At 52.1% G+C, this 26042-nt stretch overlaps 1 protein-coding gene across 5 annotated transcripts in view; it reads right to left on the bottom strand.

The window, feature by feature from the left end:
- Positions 1-8134: 8134 nt before the first annotated feature.
- Positions 8135-26042, bottom strand: part of Arhgap22 (Rho GTPase activating protein 22) — a 141651-nt gene continuing 123743 nt past the window's right edge. For all 5 annotated transcript variants that reach the window (XM_017798438.2, XM_029564050.1, XM_029564049.1 and 2 more), the window contains 6 exons: positions 19658-19865; positions 16229-16361; positions 15457-15530; positions 14313-14434; positions 11775-12660; positions 8135-8721 (listed from right to left, as the gene is read on the bottom strand). In XM_017798438.2, the coding sequence (XP_017653927.1) occupies positions 8493-8721; positions 11775-12660; positions 14313-14434; positions 15457-15530; positions 16229-16361; positions 19658-19865 (1652 nt within the window). In that variant the 3' untranslated portion in view covers positions 8135-8492. The remainder of the gene's footprint in view (positions 8722-11774; positions 12661-14312; positions 14435-15456; positions 15531-16228; positions 16362-19657; positions 19866-26042) is intronic.

Raw genomic sequence — 26042 nt, 5'->3', positions numbered from 1 at the left:
TTATTTTGATATATCACAGTGAAAGATTTATCGTCCTCTTTTTTTTTTTTTAAAAAAAAAAAAAAAAAAAAAAAAAAAAAAAAAAAAAAAAATTCCTGCTGGAGAGAGACAGGCAGGAGGGACCAATGAGGAAATGAGTGTGATACAAAGGCATGTTTTAAGCCTTTCTGTAAGATGATCGGAGAGGAAGGGCACTGGTTTAAAAGTGTATGGGGTGGGGGGCCGGGGGGAATGAGATAAATTTGTGAAGATAAGCCTGGAAAGTTGAGGTTCAGAGTTGAAAAGTCTGAGAGAACTGGAAACAGTATTGTTTCATTCTCTAGGCAGTCAAAATCCATTACAGAATGAGGAAGAAGTGACCCTTATCTTAAGGTCACTAACAGCAAATCCAGTGAGGATAGAGGTGTGACTGTGTGCCTGGAAGCCAGTGGAGAGAGCAGTGGGATGGAAAAGAGGACTCATAAGCATGTTGCCAAGATTAGCATTGGGAGCTGGGGGAGCTTGTAAATCCTGTACTGCCTGGGCAGCACCCATTACAGTGGGTCTACACTCAGTGCGTCTTGGAATTGTACATCACCCTGTTCACAGGGTCCATAGCAGATCATGTAGAGCATCCCTACTTCTGTCTCAGGAGGAAGGGGATCTAACCAGCCTTCTGCATGAGGTCTATGGCATTTGCTTATCCTGGCTCTGCACCATTTTGTGTCATTTTTGTGGGCAGAGGACAAAGGAGAAGCTTCCTGGTGAGTGACACTTGAGATCTGCAGAGTTAGCTGGACAAGTAGGGGCATGGTTCTGATCACTGAAGGAGGAGGGTGGGCTGGGTGGTAAAGAAGCTCCTCTGAGAACTGCCCAGGAGATGGAATCAGAACAGACTGAAAAGAGAAGCCAAAGCCTTTGGTACTGGAGAGGTAGGATGGTCTGGGATCACTGTGTTGAGTCTTGGCTGCACTGGGCTGTGCTCTGCTTCTGCAGCCTGCCACTTGTGTGGGGGGAATGCTCTTGGTCTGTGCTGATTGGCTTTGTGTACTTGTGTGAACGTAGTGGAAAGGCAGTGTCACTTGACAAGCCTTGGGGAGGAGTAGAAGTACACTGTTGAGAAAGGGAGGCACTTCGTGTGCTCTCAGTTCAGAACTGCTGCGGGCTGACCTTGAGTCTCCTCCATCCCCAGCAGTCCCACACTTCATGGAGTTGGGGAGAATTCCACACATGAGAGGAGCGCCTCCAGATTTTCATTGAGAATTGCACACATTTTGGTTTGGTGCTGCTCTGCACTCCCACATTAGCTCATTTTAAAATCTCTGTAGAAGACCCAGATCAATCATTCCACCCATAATTAATCCACTGATTACTTTTTCTATCACATACCTGTTACAGAAATCTGTCCTCCAGGAATGGCTTGGCCATGGCCATCTTGAGCTCAGCAGCCGATAACCCAAGACCCTCAACGAGGTTGGGCCCATTAACATTCCTGAGGTGGGGGAAGGAGCGGAGCACACTAGACAGGCCCCTCCAGAGGACAGATAAGAGGTGAATGGGAAGAGACTCTTCAGTGGGTGGCCGCCTAAGGTGACCACCCATGCTCCTGTAAGTAACCTCAATTTGGCTTGGTGCATTACTAAGCTAGACTTAGGTGGAGTTGATTCTTTGGTCTGGGGGTGCCATCTGGGGTGAATAGACAGTCCATGTCTCCCAGCAAATTGTGCAATGTCACTGCATAATGCCCCTTTTTAAAAGCAATTGTGTGTAGGTCACATTCCCACCATCCACCCTGCTGGGGCAGGGTCTCTGCTGCATACCTAAGGCTAGCTGGCTCCGGTGCTTCAGGCCGATTCTCCTTTCTCCTCCTGCTTCATGACAGGAGTGCTGGGATTGCAGATATGAGCCACCACATCTGCCCCTCCCCTGATGCTTGCTCACTTCCTTCTCACTCCCCATGCACAGATGGCTGAGAGAGGCAGATGTGGCTAACCTGTTACTTGATGGCATCCTGTGCTCTGCTACTTTCCTTACCTCAGAAGCCCTGGGTGAGGAGAGCCTGTCTGCAGGTAACAGTGTTGGATATAGGCATGCAGCATGTTGGGCTGTGTAAGCCCATGCCTGGGACCTCTGACTGCAGTGTTCATGGCCCTCAGCATATGGCACAAGGCCCTGCCCTGCATACAGTGATGTGAACTACTGCAGGAAAGGGAGTGTGGGCTCTGGTGTGATAAACCCAAAGTAGGCTGCTGGCCTATAGTCATACAGTAAATGACCTGACCCCTCCGAGGCTCTGTTTTCTCATCAAATGAGGAGGCCTAAGTACCTCACGAGTCACTGAGAGCTCAGTATTGGCACAGGTGGAGCAGTAACTAGGGAACCCTTGGCAAACGGCCACTGTGGTCACTCAGGCTTCTATCCTCAGCTGGAGGTTCTTTTTCTGGCTGTAGAGTTCTTAACCACTGTTGATTTCTTCTCAGAATAGTCACCATGTCTTTAGGAAAACATGCCCAAATGGGATAGTTATCAAATGCTGCTTTCCACCTTGATGTGATGTGCTGGGAAGAGATTCTGATGCCTGGGACTCGCCCCCACTGCCACAGTGCAGCAGGCCGGTGGGCTCAGGGCATCTCCCAGCCCTACGTGGTCTGGATCCTGCCCCCTAATTTCCTTTTAACACTGGACCAACAGACACCAGAAGCCAATTGAAAGAATGAGGCTGACAGGAAACCCCTTCTCTTCAGGACAGTTTGTGGCTGCTGCTGTCTAGCTGGGGTCTGCCCTGGCAGCTTACCAGCTGTGGAGTGGGGTAAGGATTGTGATTTACAACTCTAGGGTTGGCAGTGCCGGACTGTGAATCTCTCAAATCTGATTCCAAAATGAAAGTCCTAGTTTTCTGGGATGCCAAATGCCATCTCAGACATTGATCTGTCCTAGAGCAGCAGCTCTAAGCTGTGGATTAAACCCCCTAAGGCCAGGCCCTGCCTTGGCCTGGCCCATTGCCTGAGAAGGTGCATGTGGCCAAGTGTATCTTCACACACTTGCTGCTAAAGGTAAACTAGTCCCTCTTTTTTTCAGGATCTCAGAGACAATACTCATTTCCATAACCTGCCTGCCCTCTGGCTCCCTCTCCCCCTCCGGCCAACCCCACCTTATGCCCTTTGCTGACCCCCCCTTCCCCATGGGATCTTTTCCCTATCAGGCTCTCCCCACACTGCTAAGTCAAGTCAGCAGTGTGCCAACAGGCTCTGTTACTTTCTATCTTTAAAAGCTTCTGCTTCTGTATGCCATTCACATTCCTTCATCTCTCACCCACCTTCTACCCAGCCTTCTCCAGCTTATGGTGTCCCTAACTAGGGTCCCAGCATCTAATTGTGCCCATTCTCTACCCAGTGGCCAAAGGAACCTTGTTAGAGTGCGAGGCAATTCGTGGAAGTGGGTGAAAGCACCTTCCCCTCCTCTCTCGTGCACACACACACTCCATGAAAAGAAAAAAAAAATTTTTTTTTCCCTTAGGATGAAAACAGATTGCAACTCTTGTGCCCTTGTGACATCTGACCCTGCTGGTCTCTCCACACCACCACCTGCATCCCTCTCTTCTATCTGCCTTGGTTAGCTCTGCACAGTGAAATACCTGAGATAATTATGAAAAGACTTATTTGGGCTCTGAAGTTTGAGGGTATTCAGTCCATGACTGGTTGACCCAGAATGCTCTGGGCCTGTGGCAGTGCAGCACATCATGGTAGGGACCTGGTAGAGAAAAAACATTCTCTGGCCAGGAAGCAAAGAAAAGGGACCAGGGTCCCCATATCCCCTTGAAGAGTATGTCATAAGTGACTGAGGAACGCTGTTGTGTAATATTTTCTTCTAATTAAAGTGTTGCCTTCTGCAGGAAGGAGACTTAAGACTCGAAAAGCTAAAGAAACAAGGCTCAGAAGCTCAAAGTTACAAGATTCTCAAGGCCCCTCCCCAAATTTATAAAATCAAAAAGTGAAGGAAACTCCTAGAACTAACTGCCTTGAGTTGGACAGGGAGCCCCAGGGATGCAGCTCTCCTGAGTTGTCACCCAGGCTGGGGTCAGCTTTTCAGTGATGTAGCTGCCTTTGAGCCATTCTGAGCCACCTGTCCTCTTTGAAGTAACCCCACTGATAAGTTTATTTGGAATTAAACTCACTGGTTTACCAAGCTAGATTTGGGTTAGATTTGGTCTTTGTTCATGTCTCCCCAGAAAAGATAGGACACCATCCAAAACTCTACCTTTTAAAGGCTTGACACCCACCTACTAGTGTTAGTCTTCTTGCTTGGGGGCAGTGCGGGAGCACTCTTTCCACAGTTGTGCCTCTCGGGCCTGGCACTGTTGCCCACCTGCACCCATCCTTCAGTTTTCTGTCACCTCAGAGGGCTTCCTCACCAACCTGTCCCAGCTCTCCTGGGATCATCCTACTCGGCGCACATCATGGTCAGACTGTCCTGCTTGTATTTTCATGCTTCCTTATGGTCTTTTTCCACTAGATTGTAAATTCTATAAAAGCCACAACCTAGGGGCTTTTCCCTCTACCTTCACAGGGCTGGAGAACCTTGTGAAACCCCACAATAGACATGGATGCCCTGTTTGGATATGTAAGGTTATCTGAGTATTCCGCTCTTTGTGACCAGATCCTTGCCTCCTCCCCTAGCCCTCTTGCCTTACTCTTCTCATACCACACGTCTTTCTATGGCCTCCTCCCCTCCTCTGCTTAAGTGATCTCCATTCTCGTTACAAGCCTGGGACTTGGTATGACATCCCTAACCCTCCACCTTCGTCTTACGTAGAGGTCTGTATTACAGCACTCGTTTTGGTTTCCCATGCACAACCTCCTATTAGAGCTTGCCTACTGCTCCCTTAAGCTAGCATCTTCTCCACATGGACCGATGGGAAGGAACACAGGCTGAGACCAACTACAAGCTTTTTAAAAAAAATTGTATTTTATGTGTATGAGTGTTCTGCCTACATGTATTTAAGTGCACCAATGTCATGCAATGTCTGCAGAGGTCAGAAGAGGGGGTCAGTTCCTTGTTAGCTGTCATATGGGAACAGAACCCCAGTCCTCTGAAAGAGCAGCCAGTGCTCTTAACCACTGAGCCATCTCTCCAGGCCCAGCTACAGGCTTTAACTCTACTGTGCGTGTTTGGAGCCATCCATGCCCTTTGCTTTCCAGTGCTTCCTCATCCTCAGCAGCAAAATACAGAGATTTATATTGCCCCTCCCCCGAGAAAATGAGATATGTGTGCAAAGCACTTGATCTGCTAGTATGACAGCCCCTTTTATTCAATAAGAGGGACTGAGACCTGGGGCATAGTTTCCCCACCATCTATAGCCATGAGAGGACAAACCTAGCAGCTTTCCATGGCTGTATCTCCCAACAACTTTATCACAGACCACAACACATCATGAGCATGGGTCAGCTGTCACAGAACTTGGTGGGATGCATGACGAGGGCTGTGTACCTTGTTGGAAAGACTGGGATTCCTGGCACCAGTGGTATGATTGGACTCCAAGGTATAGAGCTGGTAGGGTTACAGGAATACTCGGTTCCATTCCCAAACCTTTTTACAGAGTAAGAGGTCATTCCAGGTTCATCTTTTTGTTGTTTTGAGACAAGATCTCTCTGTAGCCTCAGCTGACCTGGAACTTGCTTTGTGGACCAGACTGGCCTCGATCTCAATAGAGATCTGCCTGCCTCTGCCTCCAGAGCTCATCACTTAAAAGGCAGTTAAAGGACTATTCCCTCCAACACACGTCATTAAAATCAGTCTTAAATACATTGTCACACATTTCTCAGGGGTAGGAGTGCTGGGCATCAAACTTATTTGTCAGACAATATAAAGCAACTTATTTTTCCATGTAAGACTTTAGTTTCCAGGGTGTTCTCCCCCTCCCCTCCACCTTCTGATGAACCCAGGGCCTTACTCCTAGGTAAGCAGTCTACCATTGACGTAAACTCCCATCCCCTACCAATGATTTCCAGCATTCTCTTTAAAGTCAAATCCAAATTTTACATTTCTTTATTGCACGTGTGTGTACACACACATGCCACAGCATGTATGTGAAGGCCGACAACTTGCAGGAGTTGGCTCGCTCCTTCCATTATGTGGGTCTGAGGGATCAAACTCAGCTCATTGAGCTTGGTGGTAGGCACCATAATCCACTGAGTCATCTCACTGGCCCCCATCCCAAATTTCAAAGCACATCTGAAGCTATTTGTGATCAGAATCCTAGATTTTTACCAGTTCTCACTACTGTGTGATTGACTTATCCATATTGGTTTTTTATTTTAAGCAATGTACCTCTGCTCAGTCTTTCTAGAGCACTTTACTAGGTTTTCAAAGAGAAGACTCATTCCCCATCTGTTCATGTTCATAATTCTTTGGTTTACTTGTGAGGTCATTACAGTAACAGGCACAATTGTAACCTTCAGGTTTGGGAACAGCTTGTGCAAACAACCTAATGGAGAAAGCAGAAAAGAATGGGGATCCCAGGCTAGAGCACCACCATGAATGAGCTGTGGTGCTCAGTGTCTCACATTCAGAAGTCAGATGTCTAGGCAGGTAGAGCGCTAGTTACATAGATGGTAAATTAATTTTCCCATAAAAATTATACTTGCAGATCCAAGTTTGACCAGCAGGTGGCAGACACGGCTTATGAACTGCCTTCCCTACAGAGCCTGCCAGACAGTTGAGCCTTTGCCAGGATTAGTGACAGACCCCCTTTCCTCTGGTGAACTCTTCACGAGACTTTGGTCCTTGAAGCTCTTTTGATGAGCTGGTGGCATTTTTCTCTTAAGATCAACTCAGCAGAATTCCACAACTGTGGTGTGGGAGCACAACAGGGTCCTGAGACTACACTGTTCCCACCTAACTTTTCCCGATCTGTTTCTCCCTCCCCCTCACTGAGGAGATAAGACCAGTCATGTGGTGAAGTTACGAGGAATCCCAGTCACTTCAGCCTTTTCTCCCTGAATACAGGGGAGGGTGATATTTTACTGGGCAAGCTCTGTCCAGAAAATGCAGGCTGCTTTTGGAAGTATCCCAGAGCAGAGACCAACATCTCCCCTGGCACCTTGGAGCTCCTAGGAATGTCATGACCCTGACCTCTGCTGCTGTGGAGAGTCCTCAGCTGGCATCTGGTTGGTGTGTTGAAGTCCCCAGTCAGTCATAGGTCAGATGTCAGCTTGCCTTGCCATCGGCTCAGCCATGGGCTTGTACTTTGTGGGAGGCAGCCAGTGCTCTGTGACCCAGACTCTTCTGGCCCCGTTGTCAGAGATGATACTTGAGGCCAGGTGGATCACCATAAGTTACTGCTCAGGGTTATAGGAGAGGACAGGTGATGACATTTAGCAGGTGCAGAGGAAGAGCAGTGGCTCCAACATTTCTCAGCCAGGCCAGTCTTCTCCCAGCAGGGCCTGACATGGAGGTTAATCTTCAGTGACTGGATTTAGAAACATCTAGGAGACACACCTCTAGGCATGTCTGAGGGTATTTCCAGAGGGGTTTAAGGAAGGTGGGAAGACCCAAGGGCTGGGGTTCCAGACTGAATAAATTCCTGACTGCAGATCCAGTGTGACCTGCTGGCTCACCCCCAGTTGGCTCATCTCCACGGCTACAGCCAGAGTTGCTCTCAATACCACACCTTTGCCACCAACTCAAAGGCCAAAAGGAGCCCTTCCTTCCTAAGTCGCTTCTGTTAGCAACCAGAAAAGTACTGTGCCTGGGCTGGCTTAGGGGGAGGGTGGGCCTGAGGTCTGAGGATGGCTGGAAGACTGGGTAGACATGGCAGTCATGGGTTCACTCTCACTCCTGGGAGATCTGGGAGATGATCTGCCAACCCACCCCTCTGGATTGCACAGTTTCCCTACTGCCTCCAGCTCACAAGCACTAGCCTGGAGCAGAGGAAGGCAGATTACAGAGCCCAGAGGACCCAGAAGGCAGAAAGGAGCTGCAGAAGATCAAGACAGAGAGCTGGAGGAATGCAGCTGGCTGAGGGATGATGGGTGCTGGGGTCCTCAGGGAGCTTCACCTGCCCCACACCCCAGGGGGCTCCCAACCCTGTGAGGAACATTTCTTAGAAAACCCTACTTAGCACAACCATGAAGAATGAGGCTGGTGACAGGCACCATGCTTTCAGAGCACATTTAATAAAGCGCGCAAAGTTCCTGGCCTTGGGCCGACTCTTAGGTGCCATCTGTTTGGGTGACTATGGGGGCCTCTTCCTGAGTGAGAAGCTAATTGCTGCTCTTGGCACCATCCTGACACCCACTGGGACCTTCTCCATTGGAGCAACATCCAGATCCTGCCTGGACTGTGTGGGGTCCTGACAGTCCCACGGGGGTGTCAGGATCATCTCTCCACCCAGCTTGGGGGCACATGGCCCTACCGATGGCCTGGCCCAAACGAGGCTTCTGGCTTCCTCTGCAGCCTGCGGCCAGCCCTGCAGGGCGTGAGAGCAGACACATGTGGGCACATAACAACTCCTTTCACTCTGGGGCTCTGGCCCCTTTGGCCCCGACAGTCAAGCTTCCCAAGGTAGCAAAGAACTCCTCCATCTCTTTCTGCAGCAGCAGGTTCCTGCGCTCTGCATCCTCCCGTGCCCGCTCCGAGTTCCGCAGCTTGATCTCCATCATGGCGTACTTCTTCTTCTCCTGTTCCAGCTCCTCTTCCAACAGCAACATCTGCTTCCGCAGGTCAGCACTGCCCTCTTCGATGCTTAAAAAATGAGAACAGTTTCATACTCCAGTTTGTGGAACACTGTCACTATCATAGCAGGAGTGGCCCTGGGCGGTTCACTAGGGCAGGGAGGAGGGGGAAGGGGGGATTCAAGGAGGAGGCTCGAAGTCTCACCCACTCATGCCCTCTCCTGCAGGCCAAATGGAGGTCCCCCCACAGAGAGGCTATCCCGGGCTTGTAGTCCAGAAAGGCCACCATAAGGATTCTTCCTTTAATACTTGGGCTAGAGGCATCCTGAGTCCTAAAGTAAAGCCCTTTGTCCCTCCAGTGCTGTCAACCTTCCACCAGCAGAGCAGCACAGGTCCCTGTCCTGTGTTCCTATGCTCCTACTCCCACACTTCCTTCTGTTTTCTGTGCAGTGTTCTAGCCAGACTCACAGGAAATGCCTATCTGCCTCTCCTGGCCCCTTTGATGTCACCTCCCATGACCTTCTTGCAAGTCTAGCAGTATTAGAGCCAGCAGGCACTGTGCAAAGGCTGGCCCATCAGTCTTTTGGACCAGATGGTACAGTATATCCATCCTAAGGGATGCCTGACCTTTCCTGTCCCTATACTCAGCTGCATCTGAGCCCCCATGACAGTGGCAGGACAGATGGCACTGGACCTATGAAATGCAGAGGTGACCCCTGCCCGGAGCACAGCGGGCACCACAAACAGGGACAGTATGTGTGCAGCACAGTGCCAGAGCACTGCATATGTCGACTGGATCGGCCTCTCTCTGCCCCAGTCACCAACAAGGCAACCTCCCTTCACCACAATGGACGGACACTGTCAGAAAGAGGACTGCACGGAGGACGGCACTGACACCTCGCTGCTTCTCTTCTGTCCCCAGAACCTCCTTTGCCTGTCTGGTGCTCAATGTGCTATACTGGAGTGACCTTGTCCCGTCTCTTGTGTTAAGCTGCACTACTAAACTCATAGCCTGTTTATGAACATCTCCAACTGAATAGATCCAACATGGAACTCCTGCTTCCTCAAGCCATGTCTGTACCACTGAGGGCCCCACCATGAGGGAGTGTCTGCCTCCAGCACCTCCCCTATGGCCCTGAGCCCTCCAGTCAGGTTAGCTCTTTTGACCCCATCAGTGAGCAAGGCCCACTGGATGCATCTTCAGAACATGTGCAGAACCCATGTGCTCCTCCCACCTCCACTGCCCCTGAGGCCCATGCCACCCACATGGGTGGGGACTCCTGTGGCCTCCTAACTGGCTTCTGCTCCCTGGACCCCTCGTGAGCCCTTTTGTCAGAGGAGCCAAAGCCCTTGAGGCATTCCATCAACTTCTTCACACTTACTGCCTTATGAATAAGACCAGAGCATCTGGGCAGACCTTTAATCCCAGCACTCAGGAGGCAGAGGCAGGCAGATTTCTGTGAGACTGAGGCCAGCCTGGTTTACATAGTGAGTTTCAAGCCAAGCAAGGGCTACTAGGAAACCCTCTCTTAAAAACAAAACAAAACAACAACAAAAAAACCCAGAGCATCACCCAGCCTAAAAGTCCCGACTTCCGTGTCAGTGCTGGCACAGCTCTGAGGCTATCTTTCCCATGTCTCCCCATCCTCTCCCAAGGAGACTCCCTTTCTTCCCGGGTGTTACCATCCTTGTCCTCTTCTATCCACTTCCTATCACGTTATACATTTATGATGAATCTATTGAATGTTTTCATCCTGATCCCCCAGGAAGCGTGAAGCAAGGATTCTGGAAGTTTGGATCACAGCTTTGTCTCCAGCATCTAGCACAGTATTGATATTTCACAACAAATTCTCTTTGGGAAATGCTGGAGAATCTGTTGTGAAACCTCTTCCTTTCAGGGCTCAAGACCCTCTTCACTACAGACTCTCCCTCCAACCAGCCCAAGCCACTCTGTTAGGATAGTACAAAGGTCTCCAAGTAGTCTTCCATCCCTCCCAAGGTGGACTCTGTGCAGATAAGGAAGACCTCAAGGCTTGTTAGAGGCACCAAAAGGGACAGACTGGTATGCACATTGGGCCACTCCCTGCTCAGCCCTTCCTAGGGCCACCCTCCATAACAGGCTCTGTCATAGATGGCTTACCTTGCAAGAGGGCTTCCAAAGGTGGCCATCCTATTTTATACCCTGGGTCTTCCCCATGTCTCCTTCCCCCTCTGCACAGTTCCATCCTATTGGCCATTAAGTCATGATCAGGCTCTGCCTACTGTACCCAAGCACCAACTAGGGCCTCAGTCCTCAAATGCCCTGTCTTTTCCTCCTGCAGACATAGTGTCTGCATGTCTGGCACTGCATAGCTTGGGAGCTCCAGCTGGACAAAGGGGCTGCATGCTCTCCCCTCCCAGTCCCAGGCTCAGCAAGAGAAGCAAATGCCTTCCATGGCATGCCACCAATGAAGAAATGCAGCCTCTGAACCCTACCTGGGGGTTGCGAGCTGTGGGCCTTGGGCACACAGGCCAGCCAGTTGGCTGGGGCTAGGTGACGGGCCAAGGAGCCTGAGATATAGACAGGCCTTGGACCTAGCTCCCCAGAGGGCCTGCATTGACTTCTGTTGGATAACTTGACTTCTCAGACTCCTCTCTATAAAGCGCAGAGCACCCTCCTCACCAGAAGTCTGTGGGGAGAAGGAAACTAAGGAGTGAGCCTCCAAGCAGCAGGGGCAACACAATGTGTCTCCTGTGATCAGCATGGATGAGCGCTGTGGCTCAGCAGAGAAATCAGATTCTAATGGGAGTGATGTTCTCCCACTAGGCTGGTCAGGGGCATGCATGGTACATGGGGTTGTAGTCAATGCTAATGGAGATCTGACACCTGCCTGGAGGAGAGGAAGAGATGGCATCTCATCCAATTGAGAACTCCATGACTCCTGCTCCACAGGCAAGTTGACATCTCATTTGCCCATGCCTTCAGTAGGCATTTGTGGAGCACCGACTGCATACCAGCCTGCCAACTCCAGAGATTTTGCAGACATTACATCTACCCCTCCCAATCCTGTTGTGTCCTGGGGACATCTTCCCACGAAGACAAACTGGCCCCTTGGAGCAGCCAACATAGGCTTGGCCCTTTACCTTTTTAGACTCCTCTCATACTCAGTCCTCTGCTGGCCCAGTTCTGCCCTGAGCTCGGCCACCTGATCCTGGAGAACCCGGCAGCGATGGGCATGGGCCTGGGTGGGGCTACTTGGGTCATTAGGCTCACTGCTGCCACTGCCCACACCTACTTCATCCAAGCTGTGGCCCAGGTCTAGGGACCTGTGGTCTTCACTGCTGCTGGGCAAGGGGGAGGGCTCAAGAGCCCACTCGGTGTGTAAGGAACTGCAGGCAGAAGAGTCGCTGGCCCGGCAGGCTGTGCAGCTGCTGACTGAGGCCTCTCGGGAGGACGAGGCTGCAGACCATGCTGTGCTGGCCACGCTGGCAGCACTGGGAAAGTGACTGGGTGGGGGCACATTATCATAGGTGGAGAGTCTCTGTGCTGAGCCTGTATCCTTGAGACGGTCCCCTGATGAAGCCCGACGGTGGCCTCGTAGAGAGGATAGCCCATTTATGAGCCAGTTCCCACCAGAGGAAATGATGGGTACCTCTAAGGATGAGCTGCCCCCCTTTGGGCTCCCTGACCGGAACCCTGGCTGCCGGAATGAAGACTTCCAGCCAGGCAGAGTCTGCATCCTCTTTCCTGGGCTGGTGGCTGCAGGGCCAGCCTGGCTGCCAATGCCTGGGGGAGAAGTTCTAGAGAGCACTGCTGCGGCTGGCCCATCCAGAGATGAGGTCCTGTGTGGGGGCAGGCCAGGGCCGCCAGGCTCAATCTGGTGGTCCCTGGTGACCTCGTGGGGGCCCCACTCTGCCGTGCCTTGCAGAGTGCAGTGTGGTGAGGCAGGTTCTTCCATGGAGGTCGCAGCAAAGAGCTGGCTGTGTTTTCGGATGAGGACAGTCATCAGGTGCTGGACTAAAGAAGTGCCTGTGAGGAAGAGAGGAGAGGCCACTGTGAATGGCCCAAACATGTACCTTTAAACAGGGCACCTGTTCCTACAGGAAACCTTTACCTGTGTCTAGAAAATGACAGTCACACCACACAGAACTAGGCACTGACTGAAGGATTGTGAGCACAAGGCCCCTTCCTTGGACACAGAGCCCTGAGGAAGGAGGAAGCACCGTGTCATTTACCTAGGAGGACACAGGTGCCATTCAGGCATGATGCCCATCGAGGCCACAGGATGATGGGTGGCCAAAACCCAGGATGTCAGAGTCTATCAACCACCCACTGCCTCTGCTGCTGCCGATGGCTATGCCCTACTGAATACCCTGTGGGGACAGAGGCCTCTGAGACGGGAAATAGAGCCTTCTTAATGTGTGTGGGTACACATACATACATGTATATACATATGCACAGCACCGCCCACACAATCCCTCTTCATCAGACCAAGGACCCTGAGAGGCAGTGCTCCAAATCTGGGGGCTTGCTCCTGTGGTGGTGAGATGTAGGTCAGCATTAAGGGCAGGCTGGTACTAAGGTCTATGGCATCTACTAACCAGCCTTACTCCATCCAGTTACTTACAACTGAAGACCAGACACAGGAGGTTCATAGGGGATGAAGGCCAAGGCCTGGATGGACTCCCTATGGAGTGCTGCTAGAGATCATGAGGAAATTACAGAAAGATGTACTCCTCAGCCAGAAAACTGGGTCCTCCCAGAGGCAGGCAGTGGAGCTCTTGTAGGCATCCAAGTTGGAGTCCCTGTCCCCACTCCTGAATCAGGACCCTGGGAGTCCCCACTGGCTGGGTGTGGGCTTCCCGTGCAGGAAGTGGCTCTCACACTGGCTCTATTGGAGACAGCCTTCCCAAGGGTCTGAGCGCTCAGGCTCTGATTTCTATAGCAGCCTGTCTCTGGGCCCTTTGCATGCCTGGCTGATGTGACTCTGCTGAGCCACCTCTCCTTTCTTGGCCTCAGTTTCACCATCTGGAACTTACGGGCAGTTATCACACATAGGCTGAGTGTGAGGGCTGGGACTGAGTTGGTACAGAAAAATCACTGGATGGAGGGCACCGAGAGCGGCTGTGGCGGCTACGTTTTTACCTCTTTCCTTCTTTTCCTTTATTTTGGACCACGTCTCATGTTGTCCATGCTGGCCTCAAATTCCTGGCTCTAAGTGATCTTCCCTCCTCAGCCTCACCATGTTGCTTTAAAATAATCTTTCTATTACTTATCACAGAAGAGAAAGTCCCTGGTGTTTGCAAATTTCTGTCATCCAAGAACCTAGGATAGTCACCGCACTATACAATAAAGCAAAAAACACCTGTGTGGGTTCAAGGACAAGGACACTGACCTCTCCTGCTTTGAGGCCTCCCTGTCCACTCTATCCACTGGTCATTTTATCTGCACCCAATGACCAACTGCTACTAGCTTATAAGGTAACAAATCCCTTTCTCTGCTTCTGTAGCAGGAACTCAAAGCAGAGAGAGCATGTCCCCAAAGATGGAGACGGGACAGACACCTAAACTATCATCCCCCTGGCCTGGCTTTGGCCTGAGGTAGTTCTGAGAATATGCTGGGGACTAAGATGAGCCCAAACCCCATCAGTTTCCAGTACTGCTGAGCAGCCTCCCTTTTACCCTCCATGATGGTTACTGGATCCTCTATCTGTGGTCGAAGGATATTAGGGCCAAAAACAGTTGCCAGGTTCTGGACACTCATCTTGTTGACATTTGAGTGGGCCTGAACTTCATCCAGAAACCTGGAAAAGAGGAAGAAGTGACTGGTGAAGCAGCAAATTCTCAACTCCAACATGCTATGAGCTGCCCGGGTCCCTAAACCTTGCCTTGCCACACCCCATCCCCACCTGACACCCACCTACACCTCTACCTACTCTACATCATCTACCCACTTACCACACTACCACTGCTAGCCATATCCCTGAGATATAGCCACCATACCACACGATGCCCACCCCACACCACCTAGCCACCCACCAAACTATACTGTCCAGACACACCCTTCATACCACACCCACCTCCCCCACCCCATTCCATATCCATCCACACCATCATCCACTTACTACACTCCCATGGCCATCCATGCCCCTCAATCCACCATACTACACCCACCACATCCCCCATGCCCACCCACCCCAGTCCACTGCAGCCACAAACAACCAAACCCCAGCCATAGCCATACAGAGCCCCACCCTTGCACCCCCAGACCCATACCATACACACACACAGAGTCAGGCCTCCCATGGTTTCCATGGTTGCTGGGCACAGCCAGCTACACCTGTACCTTATCAGGGCAGAACTTTCCCTGAGGTCTGAGAGTGCCATCAGAAACAAAGACCAAAGGATATAGGTCCATCCTCTTTGGTGTGGAGAACAGATGCCCCAGAAACCCAGACCCCACCTGGCAAAGGGCTAGGTGAGAGCTACCCCTGCAGGCCCCTGCCTGCACCCAGAAAGAGGGTGTATGAAGGATATGATTAAGGGGTGGACACCTGGGGAGAAGGGATAGAGACAGTGCCAGATGGGCAGAGACCGGGTTCTTTCTGGAATGATCCACTGTCTGACTACCCACTCCCACAGAGCCTGACCTCCATGTTTTTTGGCACGCCTTACCACATCAACACTTGGTAAGGCAGTGCTGGAAGGGGAACGGCCACACATCCCCCCGCCCCCGCCCCGTGAAGGGGATGGTCTCTCCAGAGATGGAGGAAGTAAGCACAGAGCTAGAGCAGGCCATGCCAACCCCACCCCACATGCCACTCACTTGCAGATATATCTGAGGAGGTTGTAGTTGGCCTGAGGAAGGTTGCTCACTTGTTTAGCCAACTCCAGAGTCCCCTTGGGAAGGAAGGAGAACACAGAATTTCAAACACCAACCATGAGGCGGAGGGCAGGATAAGGAGCAGAAGGCGGGATCAGCCCCAGCAGACCTCCATCCCTTCACAGAGTGGCTGGGACCTAGGAAGGCTGATTTTCTTTCTGGGAGCTCAGGTGAGAGGTGGGCCTTTGCCAGACCACAGAAGAATGTCACAGCTCACTTATCAGGGCACAAATATTTGCCAGATGGCAACTCTCATCCCCCACATGGCCACAGGGAAGGCAAACAGTCTTTCCACTGCAGTGGCCCAAGCCTACTGATGACTCCTGCTCTGCTTCCCATAGGACCTGGAGGGAGGAGGGCTGAACCTTGTCCTGGGAGCTGTCAGGAACTGGAAGAGGTATAGAAACAGGTACCAGGGTTCTTTGGTCTTGAACCCTTAGAAGGCCTGGCAGCCTAAGCCAGGATTAGGAGAACGTGGTGGAACCAGAGTACCCACTGTGAGGATGCCAGAGCTGGGCACGCTGTACTAACAGCGACCTGCCTCCCAGACAGAGGCCTGTATAGCAGAGTTCTACATAGCCTGCATATCCCTTGGGCCCCTCCCCTCCCCTCCCCACACAAGCTTCTGGCCAGGATTCATGCACCATGGAGAAGTCCTGACTCCGAATGCCTGCTGGCTAGCCCACCCCCAGGATGTGTCCCGGGAGGCACTGACCTCCCCCTCGTCCTTGGTGAGCAGCTGTGCGCAGCTGAGGAAGTCCTCGTACCTGGCGAAGGGGATCACGGGCTCGGGGAGCTCCCTCAGGTAGAGCTTCAGCAGGGAGGCCACAGTGTGCACGTCTGTTGTGCTGAGGGTGGGAGAGGGGACGTGAGTAAAGCCAGGACCCCAGGCAACTGCAGGACTAACACACTTTACACCTCCAGGACAGTCCGGGATCTCAGACTGGGGTGTGTGCATGCAGCTAGCTAGCTGCCCCAGCTCAAGGTCGGGCCCAGGCTGCCTGCAGATGCAATAGACAGGGCCCCGGTGGGGTGAAGAAAGACTGAGAGGCCCCGGGTCCAGGTCAGGGTCTACTCATCAGCTCCACACCGCCAGCTCAGAATCTAGTCTCACGTCTGTGTGAGAGGTGAAAGGGGACCCTCTCTGGTGCATACAATGTGGGGATCCTCTTCTGTGCACAGTGTGGAACTGGAGACCCTTCCCTGTGTACACAGTGTGGGGGACCCTCTCCAGTGCACAGGGATGTACAGCACCCTACAGGGCACACCCATAACAGGTGCTCTGGGCAGGAGGAATCACCTGTGACCTGGACCAGCTCACATGAAGCCCTCATGGGGTATAGTGACACCCCTGGATTGGTCCTTAGCTGGTTTGGGAGGAACCACCATCCAGCGCTGACCTCCCTGCAGAGATCAGGAATCTGAGTACCAGCTGGACGGCTGAGAGGTCAGGCCCTTGCCCCTGGTCTCCATCTCAGAGAAAATGCATCTAGGGCCAACAGACCACAGTTATGTTAGTAACATGTAATTTGGTCCTGGCCAAGTACCACACTGGCCTTACAAAGCACCGGGGGGGGGTCCTTCAGTCCTGACATTTGGGATTCTGGACTTCCATATGATCATGTGCATTCCAGATCTATACATGTGGGGCCCTTCACTTTGACCTCCTCTCTCCAGGCAAACATGCTGCTATCCACTGCTTGCTGCCTTCTCCTGGGCCACCTTCACCACCCACATTCAAGCCCAGGGCCCTTCCCAACTGGAGCACTTCAGAGTCAGTGGCAGCTGCTGCCTGAGTGGTCCCTTGAGGGCAACGGGGCATGGACAGGAAGCAGAGGTGCTGACATGCGGCCCCCTCCACTTCACAAACCTTCCCGCCTATGTCCCTGCTTGAAGCCCACTTCCATGGCACCTGTGCCCCACAGAGCTCTGCCGCTCAGCTGCACCCCACACCCACTGCTTTCCAAACCCTGGCTCTCTAACAGCCTTCCCTCTGTAGCTCTCCAGCCCCACTCATTGTAGGACTTCCCTTTACCACTCAGCTACAGGGTCCCAGAATTCCCTTCCCACAGCACTGTAAATTCAGTACACCTCCACCACATTCTCACCAGCACCAGGGAGAGCATTCCTGGCCCAGGCCCACCAGCCTGGGAGTCTCACATCAGCTGCTGCATGCTGCTGGTGGACGGAGGGCAGGGCTGCAGCAGGTCCAGTAGGTCAGCAGACCTGTCCCCATTGCCCACGCCTCCATCTTTGGCTTCCCTTCCTCTCTTCGTTCCCAAGGACGTGAAAAGCATCCATTCAGAGCTGGAGCCCTGCCCCCTGCCTGTCTTCAATCCTGAAGAACACACACTCTCGCACACACATACGCGTGCATGCATGCATGTGTACGTGCATGGCTCACTAGCTCACAGGCTCCCATCTCCCCACCCTATATCCTTTGCTAGCTTCTTAGCCCATCCACACTCCCTGGAGCTGGAGGGAATCTTCCTATGGGGAAAGAGTAAGTGGGTGAAAAGGGAGCTTTGGGGTGGAGGAAGGCCAAGGGTAGAAGCAACAGGTGGATTATAGCACAAGATGGGCTAAGGACAGGACAGGGTAAGCCTGGGAGAGGGAGTGCTAGCATGTGAGGCCAGCTGGTTGGTGGAGGTAGGGTATAGGGAACAAAGCCCTTGAGAGTGAGTTGGGGAAAGGAGAGTCCCAGAGCCCCTGGTTTGCAGGTGGCTGCTACAGGGATCACAGATTTCTGACAGAATGGTCTCAGAAACTCAGAGAGTTTCTAAAGGAGGGAAACCTGAGCCCAAGGCCACCCCGATGGAGGGTTACTGCTGAGAGGTCCATCAGGGAGAAGAGCCGTTATAGCCCCAGGAAGGGAAGAGCCAAGAGCAAGGGGGCAGTTGGGAAGCCAAGGGTATGCAGGGAAAGCTGCTCATGTAGGTCTGCAGGCCCAAGCTCATGCAGAAGAGCCAAACTGAACCCAGCTGGCATCACACCTTGGGATAGCGACTGTACCATGATGATGACACCACAGGGTGAGTTAGAACAAGAAGGGTTGCTACCTTGTTAGCAAATCCCAGTGGAGCCTAAATAGGAGAGTGTGAGGTTTGATTTACTGAAAGAAATCCTTTCAGTAAATAACACCAGAGCAGTGTGTCTGGCCCTGGGGAACTTTGAAAAGCCCTTGTTTCCAGGTACTACTCAGGCAACATGTTTGAAGCAGTCTCCACCCAGGCCTATAGGAGAGAGAGATCTGGCTGACAGAAGTTCAGAGTGAACCATAAGCTTACCACAAGCTTGGAACGGGGATTCACAATGTTCCTGGTAAATGAATGCTTATGCCGTCCCTTGGGAGCAGTGGTTAGTCCTGGGCTCCATATCTAATAGAGGAACTGGGCCATGGGTTTTGGCAGAAGCTGGAGGGATACTATATCCCGAGGGAGATTGTTGGGCTTGTTCTGTGGCAGGAGCCCAGGTCTGTCTGAGGGCAGACAGAAGAGGCAGGAGCTTTGTGGGGGTTGGTTTGATGGCTTGATGCAAGAACTTTGTATACAGCATTGCCCCATCATGAGTGGGGTCCTGACAAGGAAGAAAGCCCACCCATGGCCCCAGGGTGGGGCAAGCCCTACTCTGCCACTCTCAGCCCCTGGGTAGTGAGAGTAGTTGTCTCTACCTAGCCACAGGTAAACCCCAGTGATGGGCACAGACCCAATGCCAGCAGAAGAGAACGTCTCCCTGTCCCAGAAGCTGAGTGGAGGTAGAACTCAGATGCTGTGCCATCATGCCACGAATAGCTCCTTGGGTTGGGACATTCACTGAGTGGTGGCAGATTCAAGACATGTGTTGCAGTGAGCCTGAAGTCCTGGGTGCAGCTGTGCCTGAGCTGTGCTGGCCTGGCAGCTAGCTGAGTCCCACTTCCCTCTGCCCCAGTCAGGAGGAGCTGTGGAACCTAGCATGTGTCTGTGCACTGACCTCATTTGTGCCAGAGACCCTTGAGACCAGTGGGCCAGAGTGTGCTGTGCCCTGCTGCTCTGCCCACTAGGTGGGCTGGCTAAATATGCATGTTCACAGGGGCTGGTGTCAGGGAGGAGCCCACAGGAGGACTGATTAGTGACTCCACTGTACTGGCCTATCCCCCAGAGCTCACCTGTCAAACAGTGGCTTCTCCCCACAGTCGAAGGAGTCCTGCAGGTCCCTCACCAGGTTGGCCTGGCCTGGCATACGGAAGAGCCCCTCCTCACTGAGTCCTCGCTCCCGGATGAAGTCCACACACTGCTCCACCAGCAGGGGCGCCAGGCGGGGGCCATACTTCCGCTCATGGTGCACTGTGTCCTCTAGGCGCTGCCCAAAGATCCCTAGGCACAGAAAGGGGCTGCTCACACCCTCTGCCACATTGCTCAGTGATGGACAGAGGATGCTTGGGACAATGGAAGGTAGAGAGGGCAGTGTGGGCCAAAGGAGGCTCTTCCAAAGGAAAGAGATTAGGCTCTGGGAGGGCACACCCAGGAGGTTGGCCCAGGCTGCCAGCGCAGAGAGCCCAAGGAACAGTGGGCATGCGGCTAGCCTGGCCTGTGGCGCTTGTCCAAGCCAGGGGTAAATGGCCCTTGGGGAACATGTACCTGCATTGTGTCAATGGGTTTGGCAGTCACCCCAAATGCAGAGCAAGGCTATGCCCAGGCACAGGAAAATGAGTAGATCTCTCCTGAGTCAGGCCACATGGCACTGATGCAAAGGGAAGCCAGGGGCACAGATCGTGGGACAAGACAGATAACACACTGATGTGACCATTCGCCATTCCAGTCAATATAACTCATCAAAACCACAATGAGTGCTGGAGAGATGGCTTGGTGGGTCAAAGGTTTGCCATGCAAGTGTGGGGATCTGAGTTCAGATCCCAGGACTCATGTAAAGCCAGGCACAGCAGGGCATATGTGAAATCCCACTGTTCCTACAGTGAGATGGCAGAGACAGAAGGATCCCTGGATACTGGTGGGCCAGCTAGCCTGGCATAGGCAGTAGTGAACAAGAAGAGGCCTGTGTGCAATAAGGAGCAACCCAAGGTTGTCCTCCGACCTCATAGTGCACACATGTGCACTTGGCTCACACACTCTCCCACTCACACTAACACCCAGAGACACACACACAGACATCACGCAATGCACACATAGATAAGAAAAAACCCATGATGAGACACAGCCTCACACCCCTCAGGATGCTACCATCAAAAGAAAATGGTGGGGCTGGAGAGATGGCTGAGCAGTTAAGAGCACTGACTGCTCTCACAGAGGATCCGGGTTTGATTCCCAGCACCCACATGGCAGCTACAAACCTCTTAACTCCAGTTCCAGGGGAATCAAAAGCCCTCTTCTGACTGCAGCTGGAGTGCACACACAGTGCGGTGGTCTCCAAGGAACTGAGAACCGAATTACTGCGCCAGCAATCCACCTCTGGGTAAACTCCAGAAAGAACGGAAGGCAGGGTGCAAAGAGGCACATATGCAGGACTATGAACAGTAACTCAGGTGGGAACAAGTCAGCTGTCCATCAATACACACAACGCAGGATGCACACACAGTAGAAAAGTCAAGAAATTCTGGCATAGGGCACACAAGATGAATCTAGAAGATGCTACGCAAAATAAGCCACTCATAAAAGGACAGATGCTATGTGACTGCACTTATATGAGGTTCCTACAGCTGCCACAGGAAATGGAAGGCTGGTTGCTGGGAAGGAAGTGGAAGTTTCCGTTTGGTGGTCCAGCTTCAGTTACATAATAGGAAAAGCGTCGGGATGGATGGCAGGGTGGCCACACAGCCCTGAGAATGTAATCAATGCAACTGAACTTTAAGAAAGGCTGAGAAGACGGTAAATGAGGTCAGCTATATTTTATAACATTCTTAAAAAGCAAAAACCATAATCACAAGCAAAATAATGAATGTATGCTGTCTGACTCCATTCGTGTGAGGCTAAAATCAGCCCACACTCACAGTGACCTCTCATTGGAACTCAGCTGTTGGTGGGTAAATGACCAGAGGAACCTGGGGCTTCCGGGATGCCAGCACTGCTGGGTCTGAGCCTGACACATTAACCCAGTTGTGTCTACTTTAAGCAAAGTCACTGATCAGCACCCTTATGACTTGTACACATTCCAATATGCCATACCTCAAAAAACAAAACAAAAACCACTTGGGTAAAAAAAGCACACATTAGAAAGAAAAGACCCCAAACACCCAAACATCTACTGCAGGACTGGAGAGCACTTGAGGGCTAGAAGAACAGAGAGAGAGAAAGAAAGCAGGGGGACTTCTGGCTAAGTGCACCCATGGCAACTAAATACACAGCAGCAGTACTAGGAGTTTCCTGGCAGCCAAGGCAAAGAGAGAAAGGAGTTGAGATCTGTAAAGTTCTCTGCCCTGTGGGTGAGCAGAAGAAACTCTCACAGCAGGAAGCTCTAGGAGATCTGGTCTTTAGAGAGCCTGATGTCATGCATATCCTTAGTGTGCAGAATTCCCCTAAACTAGGGTCTTCAGGGTGTGCTAGGGGCACAATGCCAAAGCTCCAATGTGTGGCTTTGTGGGACCTGGAGCTCTCTGGCAGCCTATTTCATGCCCCACCCCAGGGCTTCTTAGGTCCGTGAGCATGGCTCAGTGGTAAAGCCCTCGTCCAGCATATGTGAAGCCCTGGGTTCCATTCCAAGACACTAAATAAAGATACATCAGTCCCTAATACAGTGCCTGGCACACTACAGGACCCAGCAAATGCTGCTCCTTAAACTGCAGGACGCAGAGACAAAGTGTACAGAGCAGAGAGGCTTCTCCCTTCAGAGACAGTGCCCATGGGGATGCACAGAGAGGACACCTGCCACCAGTGAGTTAGGGTAAGACATGCGTGCTTTTGTTCATGCATATGTACACACATGTGCATGTCGGCTTGTGTGCACATGCACATGCATGTGTGAGCGGTATACTGAAGTTGCTAGCACACTATGGAGTGGTGCCAGGCACTCTTCTGAGACCTGAGTCTGGGACCCCAAGACTATCACTGTGATCCGTATTGCCTTGATGATCCAGGAGAGCAAAGGGAGGCACAAGCTAAGACCACGTTCTTGCTCAGCCACACGTGGCAAGGTCCATGTTCATCCACTCGGTGTGGCTCCAGAAGCAGTAAATACCCCAGCCTTGCTGTAGATGCCACTCACCGCACTAGGATGAAGATGCCCCTGGGGGGCACCTGGTAGCAGGTCCCACAGATGGAGACCACCCAGGCCACAGCAGAAGGGGCAATACTGGCACAGAAGGATTGCTGCCTCCTCTGGGTCTTGGTGGGCAGGCCTGGCCATCCCTGCCCACAGGGTAGGCTCAGAGCCTAGAACCCTGGAGCAAGCTGGCTGCCTGGGCAGCTCAGAGCAGGCCAATCTCAAGAGGCCTTGGGTCACCTCTAACAGTGTCCTAGGCTTTTGGGTTAGAGCTGGTCCCAGAGCACAGAGACCTTGCTCCCCTCCCCTCACTCAGGACTGAGCCACCCATGTTTGGGGCCTTGGATACATTTATTTATCTCCTATAATGTTTGAAACAATTTTAAATTAGTTGTATGGAAAAGTGTCAAGAGATTTCAGAGTGCCTGTTTTCCCAGCTTCCCTCTCCCCGTCCCCCTTTTTGTTCTGTGGTTCACACCCTGGGCAAGTTTTCTATCACTGAGCTACACCCCAGACCTCCAGTTTCTTTTGAAACATCCATACCTATAGTGGCACTGGGTTCAGGCTTCCAAAAGACGACAGAAGTAGAGTGCTTGGTGGTACCTGTGCCCTTTTGAGGGACAATCACTTCCAACCCTCTGCAGTCCCCACTATCCCTTACTGCCTCCTCAGGCCACTACATGCTTGGAGGCATTCATTTGCCTCTTACAGTTTGGGCTCATGAGTACAGACTTTTCCCCATAACACTGGATAAGCGGGGAAGGGGCCCTGGTCCACAAAAGGAAGACATGGGAATCATGTCTGTTGTGACCAGAAATAAGGGGTAGAGAGAGGGCTAATGCACCCCTCAACTCTCACCAGTGAGGCCTCCATGTATATCAGTGTGATACACACAGAAGTCTAGTGTTGGGGACCCCTGTTGTGAAGTAGTAGTCTCTCCACGTCCGGACAGCCCATGGGCTCGGTTTCATATGCAGAAGACTCCTTTTCATCAGGGTACCTTCTTGGCATCTTCCTGACTCATCTTTTGAAGTAGCCGCCACAGAAACATGGCCTTCGGCTCTGGAAATTGCCAGCCTTTCCTGTGTGATTTTTCTGGCAGTCTGGCAGCCTGGCAGGAGCTTACCGCCACGTGTAAATGGGGCATCCTAAAAGTACCTATCAGCTAAAGCTTTTACCACTACCCCCACGGTATAAAATGTCCTGGTTTTCTCTCAATATTGGAGCTGGATCACTAGGAGCTAGGAACTGAAACACTGAGACTTGGAGCCGAGCTGAGTCATTGAATAAAGAGCTGTAACACGGATTGAGCTGAGTCCTGTGTCTCACTGCCTATGATCCAGTCTCTCCGGGGGGCGATATCCTTCCGTCATCGACTCATGGAAACCTAGCTTTAGCCTAGCTGATCCGGCAGCTGACAGTCCCGAACTTAGAGACAGAGTACACGGGTGAAATTAGGGCGGAACTCGGCCTGGCAAGCCCCGCCAGCAGAAGCCTCAGAGACGCGGGGAAGCGGCGGAGAAGCAGAGACCCGCCAGAGAGCCAGCAACGCGGAGCAGACGCTGCGGGACCGCCGCCTCTCCAGGGTGCGCAGGGGGCCGGCGCCACAAGATCCCTGCGCGCCCCATACAGAGGTACCTGCTAGTACTTCACATGAAGTGAGGACTCCCTCCCCATCTCTCTTTTCTTCCTTTTTAAAAAAGTATTGTTTTATTTGTGGGACAGAATCTTTTGCAGCCCAGGATGGCTTTGAAATCACTGTGTATCCAAGAAGTACCTTGAACTTCTGATCCTCCAGCTTCACCACCCAAGGGCTGGAGTTACAGACATGCACAACTGCACCAGGCTTTTTGCAGTGCTGGGGATCAAATCCAGGGCTTTGTGCATACTAGGTAAGCATGGTACCAACTGAGCTACCCATGAGCAGAGAGTCTCCAAGGCCGGAAGGGGCTAACCTGGCATCACACCTGCTTGCCCCGCCCCAGGCAGGGTCTTCTATACCAATCGTTGCCCCTACACCAGGGTCACAGCCCCTCTGCAGAGCCTCTGGCAGAGGTAGAGGAGGGCAGAGTGCAGAGAGACACAGACAGACATACCCATGCATGGCAGTTGCCTGTTCCAAGTCACTACCCTTAGCTCCTGCTTTGGCTCCCGGTGACGTCTCCACAGACCCCTAAAGCTCAAGTAACTCCATCCAGCCTCCTCTTGCTTCCAGCCAGGCCTTCCTACTCTCTGTGACAAGGGCACCTGCCATCTGCCTGTCTTGGGCACTTGTGCCTGGCTCTGTTCTAAGAACAGCAGGCCTGTTTATGTACAGGGGAGGCAAGCCTAGACCCCCAGTGGATGCCTGAAACTGAATAGCTCAGCCCCTAAGTAGACAGTTTTTCCTTTACATGCATGTGATCAAGTTTAACTTCTAAATTAGGCACAGTAAGAGGTTAATAATAGCTGCCAAAACAGAACAATTCCAAGTATATGCTAGAATGAAACTTATGTGAATGCACCCCTCCTCACCTCGCAACGTATCATTTTGTGCTTTAACATTTTCACTTAAAGGAAGCCAATATTCACACTGCCAGCAGCCTGACTCTTCTGCTTTGGTGTCACTATTGGATATAATCAGGGTTATGTGAACACCAGCACTGTGATACTACAACAACTGATCTGAGGTGGGTGACGTATACAGCCTAGACTCCCCAAACGGATGATTCACATCCCAGGCGGGGTAGAGTGGGAGGGTGCAAGATTTCATCACAGTCCTCAGAAGGGCACACAATTTAAAAGTGCTGAGTTGTTATTTTCTGGAATTTTCCACTTAGTATTTTCAGGCTGCAGATACGCACAGGCAACTGGAAGCCTAGAAAGTGAAACTGTGGATAAGTGGGGGCTACTGTGCTGAGGGGCCTCAGAGCTGCCCTGAGTACTGAGAGCATGCACCCCGCTGTATCTGTTCTGCTTACAAGGTTGTGTTAACCTGGCAGGTAGGCAAGCCCTGCCCTGCTCGCCTCCAACAGGCCCTAGCACAAAATCTGGACCAGCCTGCCTATCCACACTGCATGCAATCCTGGCAATCTATGTCTGTGACAGCCCCTCCCAACCACTACCTCCCTCCTGAAGCCTTCCTGAACATTCCTCCTACCCCCAAATAGGACTGAGAAGCAACAGGGAAGGCCATAGGGTCTAGACACTTCTAAACAGAAGAGGTTTCAGGAATAGGGTGACAGGAACCAAGTTAAATAAGTAGGAGGTAGGGTATGAGGAAGGCAGGAGGGTAGCTGTGATGGGGGACCCCTGGGGGTGAGGGAGTATGTCTGGAGAAGGGACCAGGAGACATGTGA

This window comes from Nannospalax galili, unplaced genomic scaffold (genome assembly GCF_000622305.1).
Source record: "Nannospalax galili isolate Female #2095 unplaced genomic scaffold, S.galili_v1.0 scaffold996, whole genome shotgun sequence".
NCBI classification, from domain to species: domain Eukaryota; kingdom Metazoa; phylum Chordata; class Mammalia; order Rodentia; family Spalacidae; genus Nannospalax; species Nannospalax galili.
This window is presented reverse-complemented; position numbering and strand designations above follow the sequence as displayed.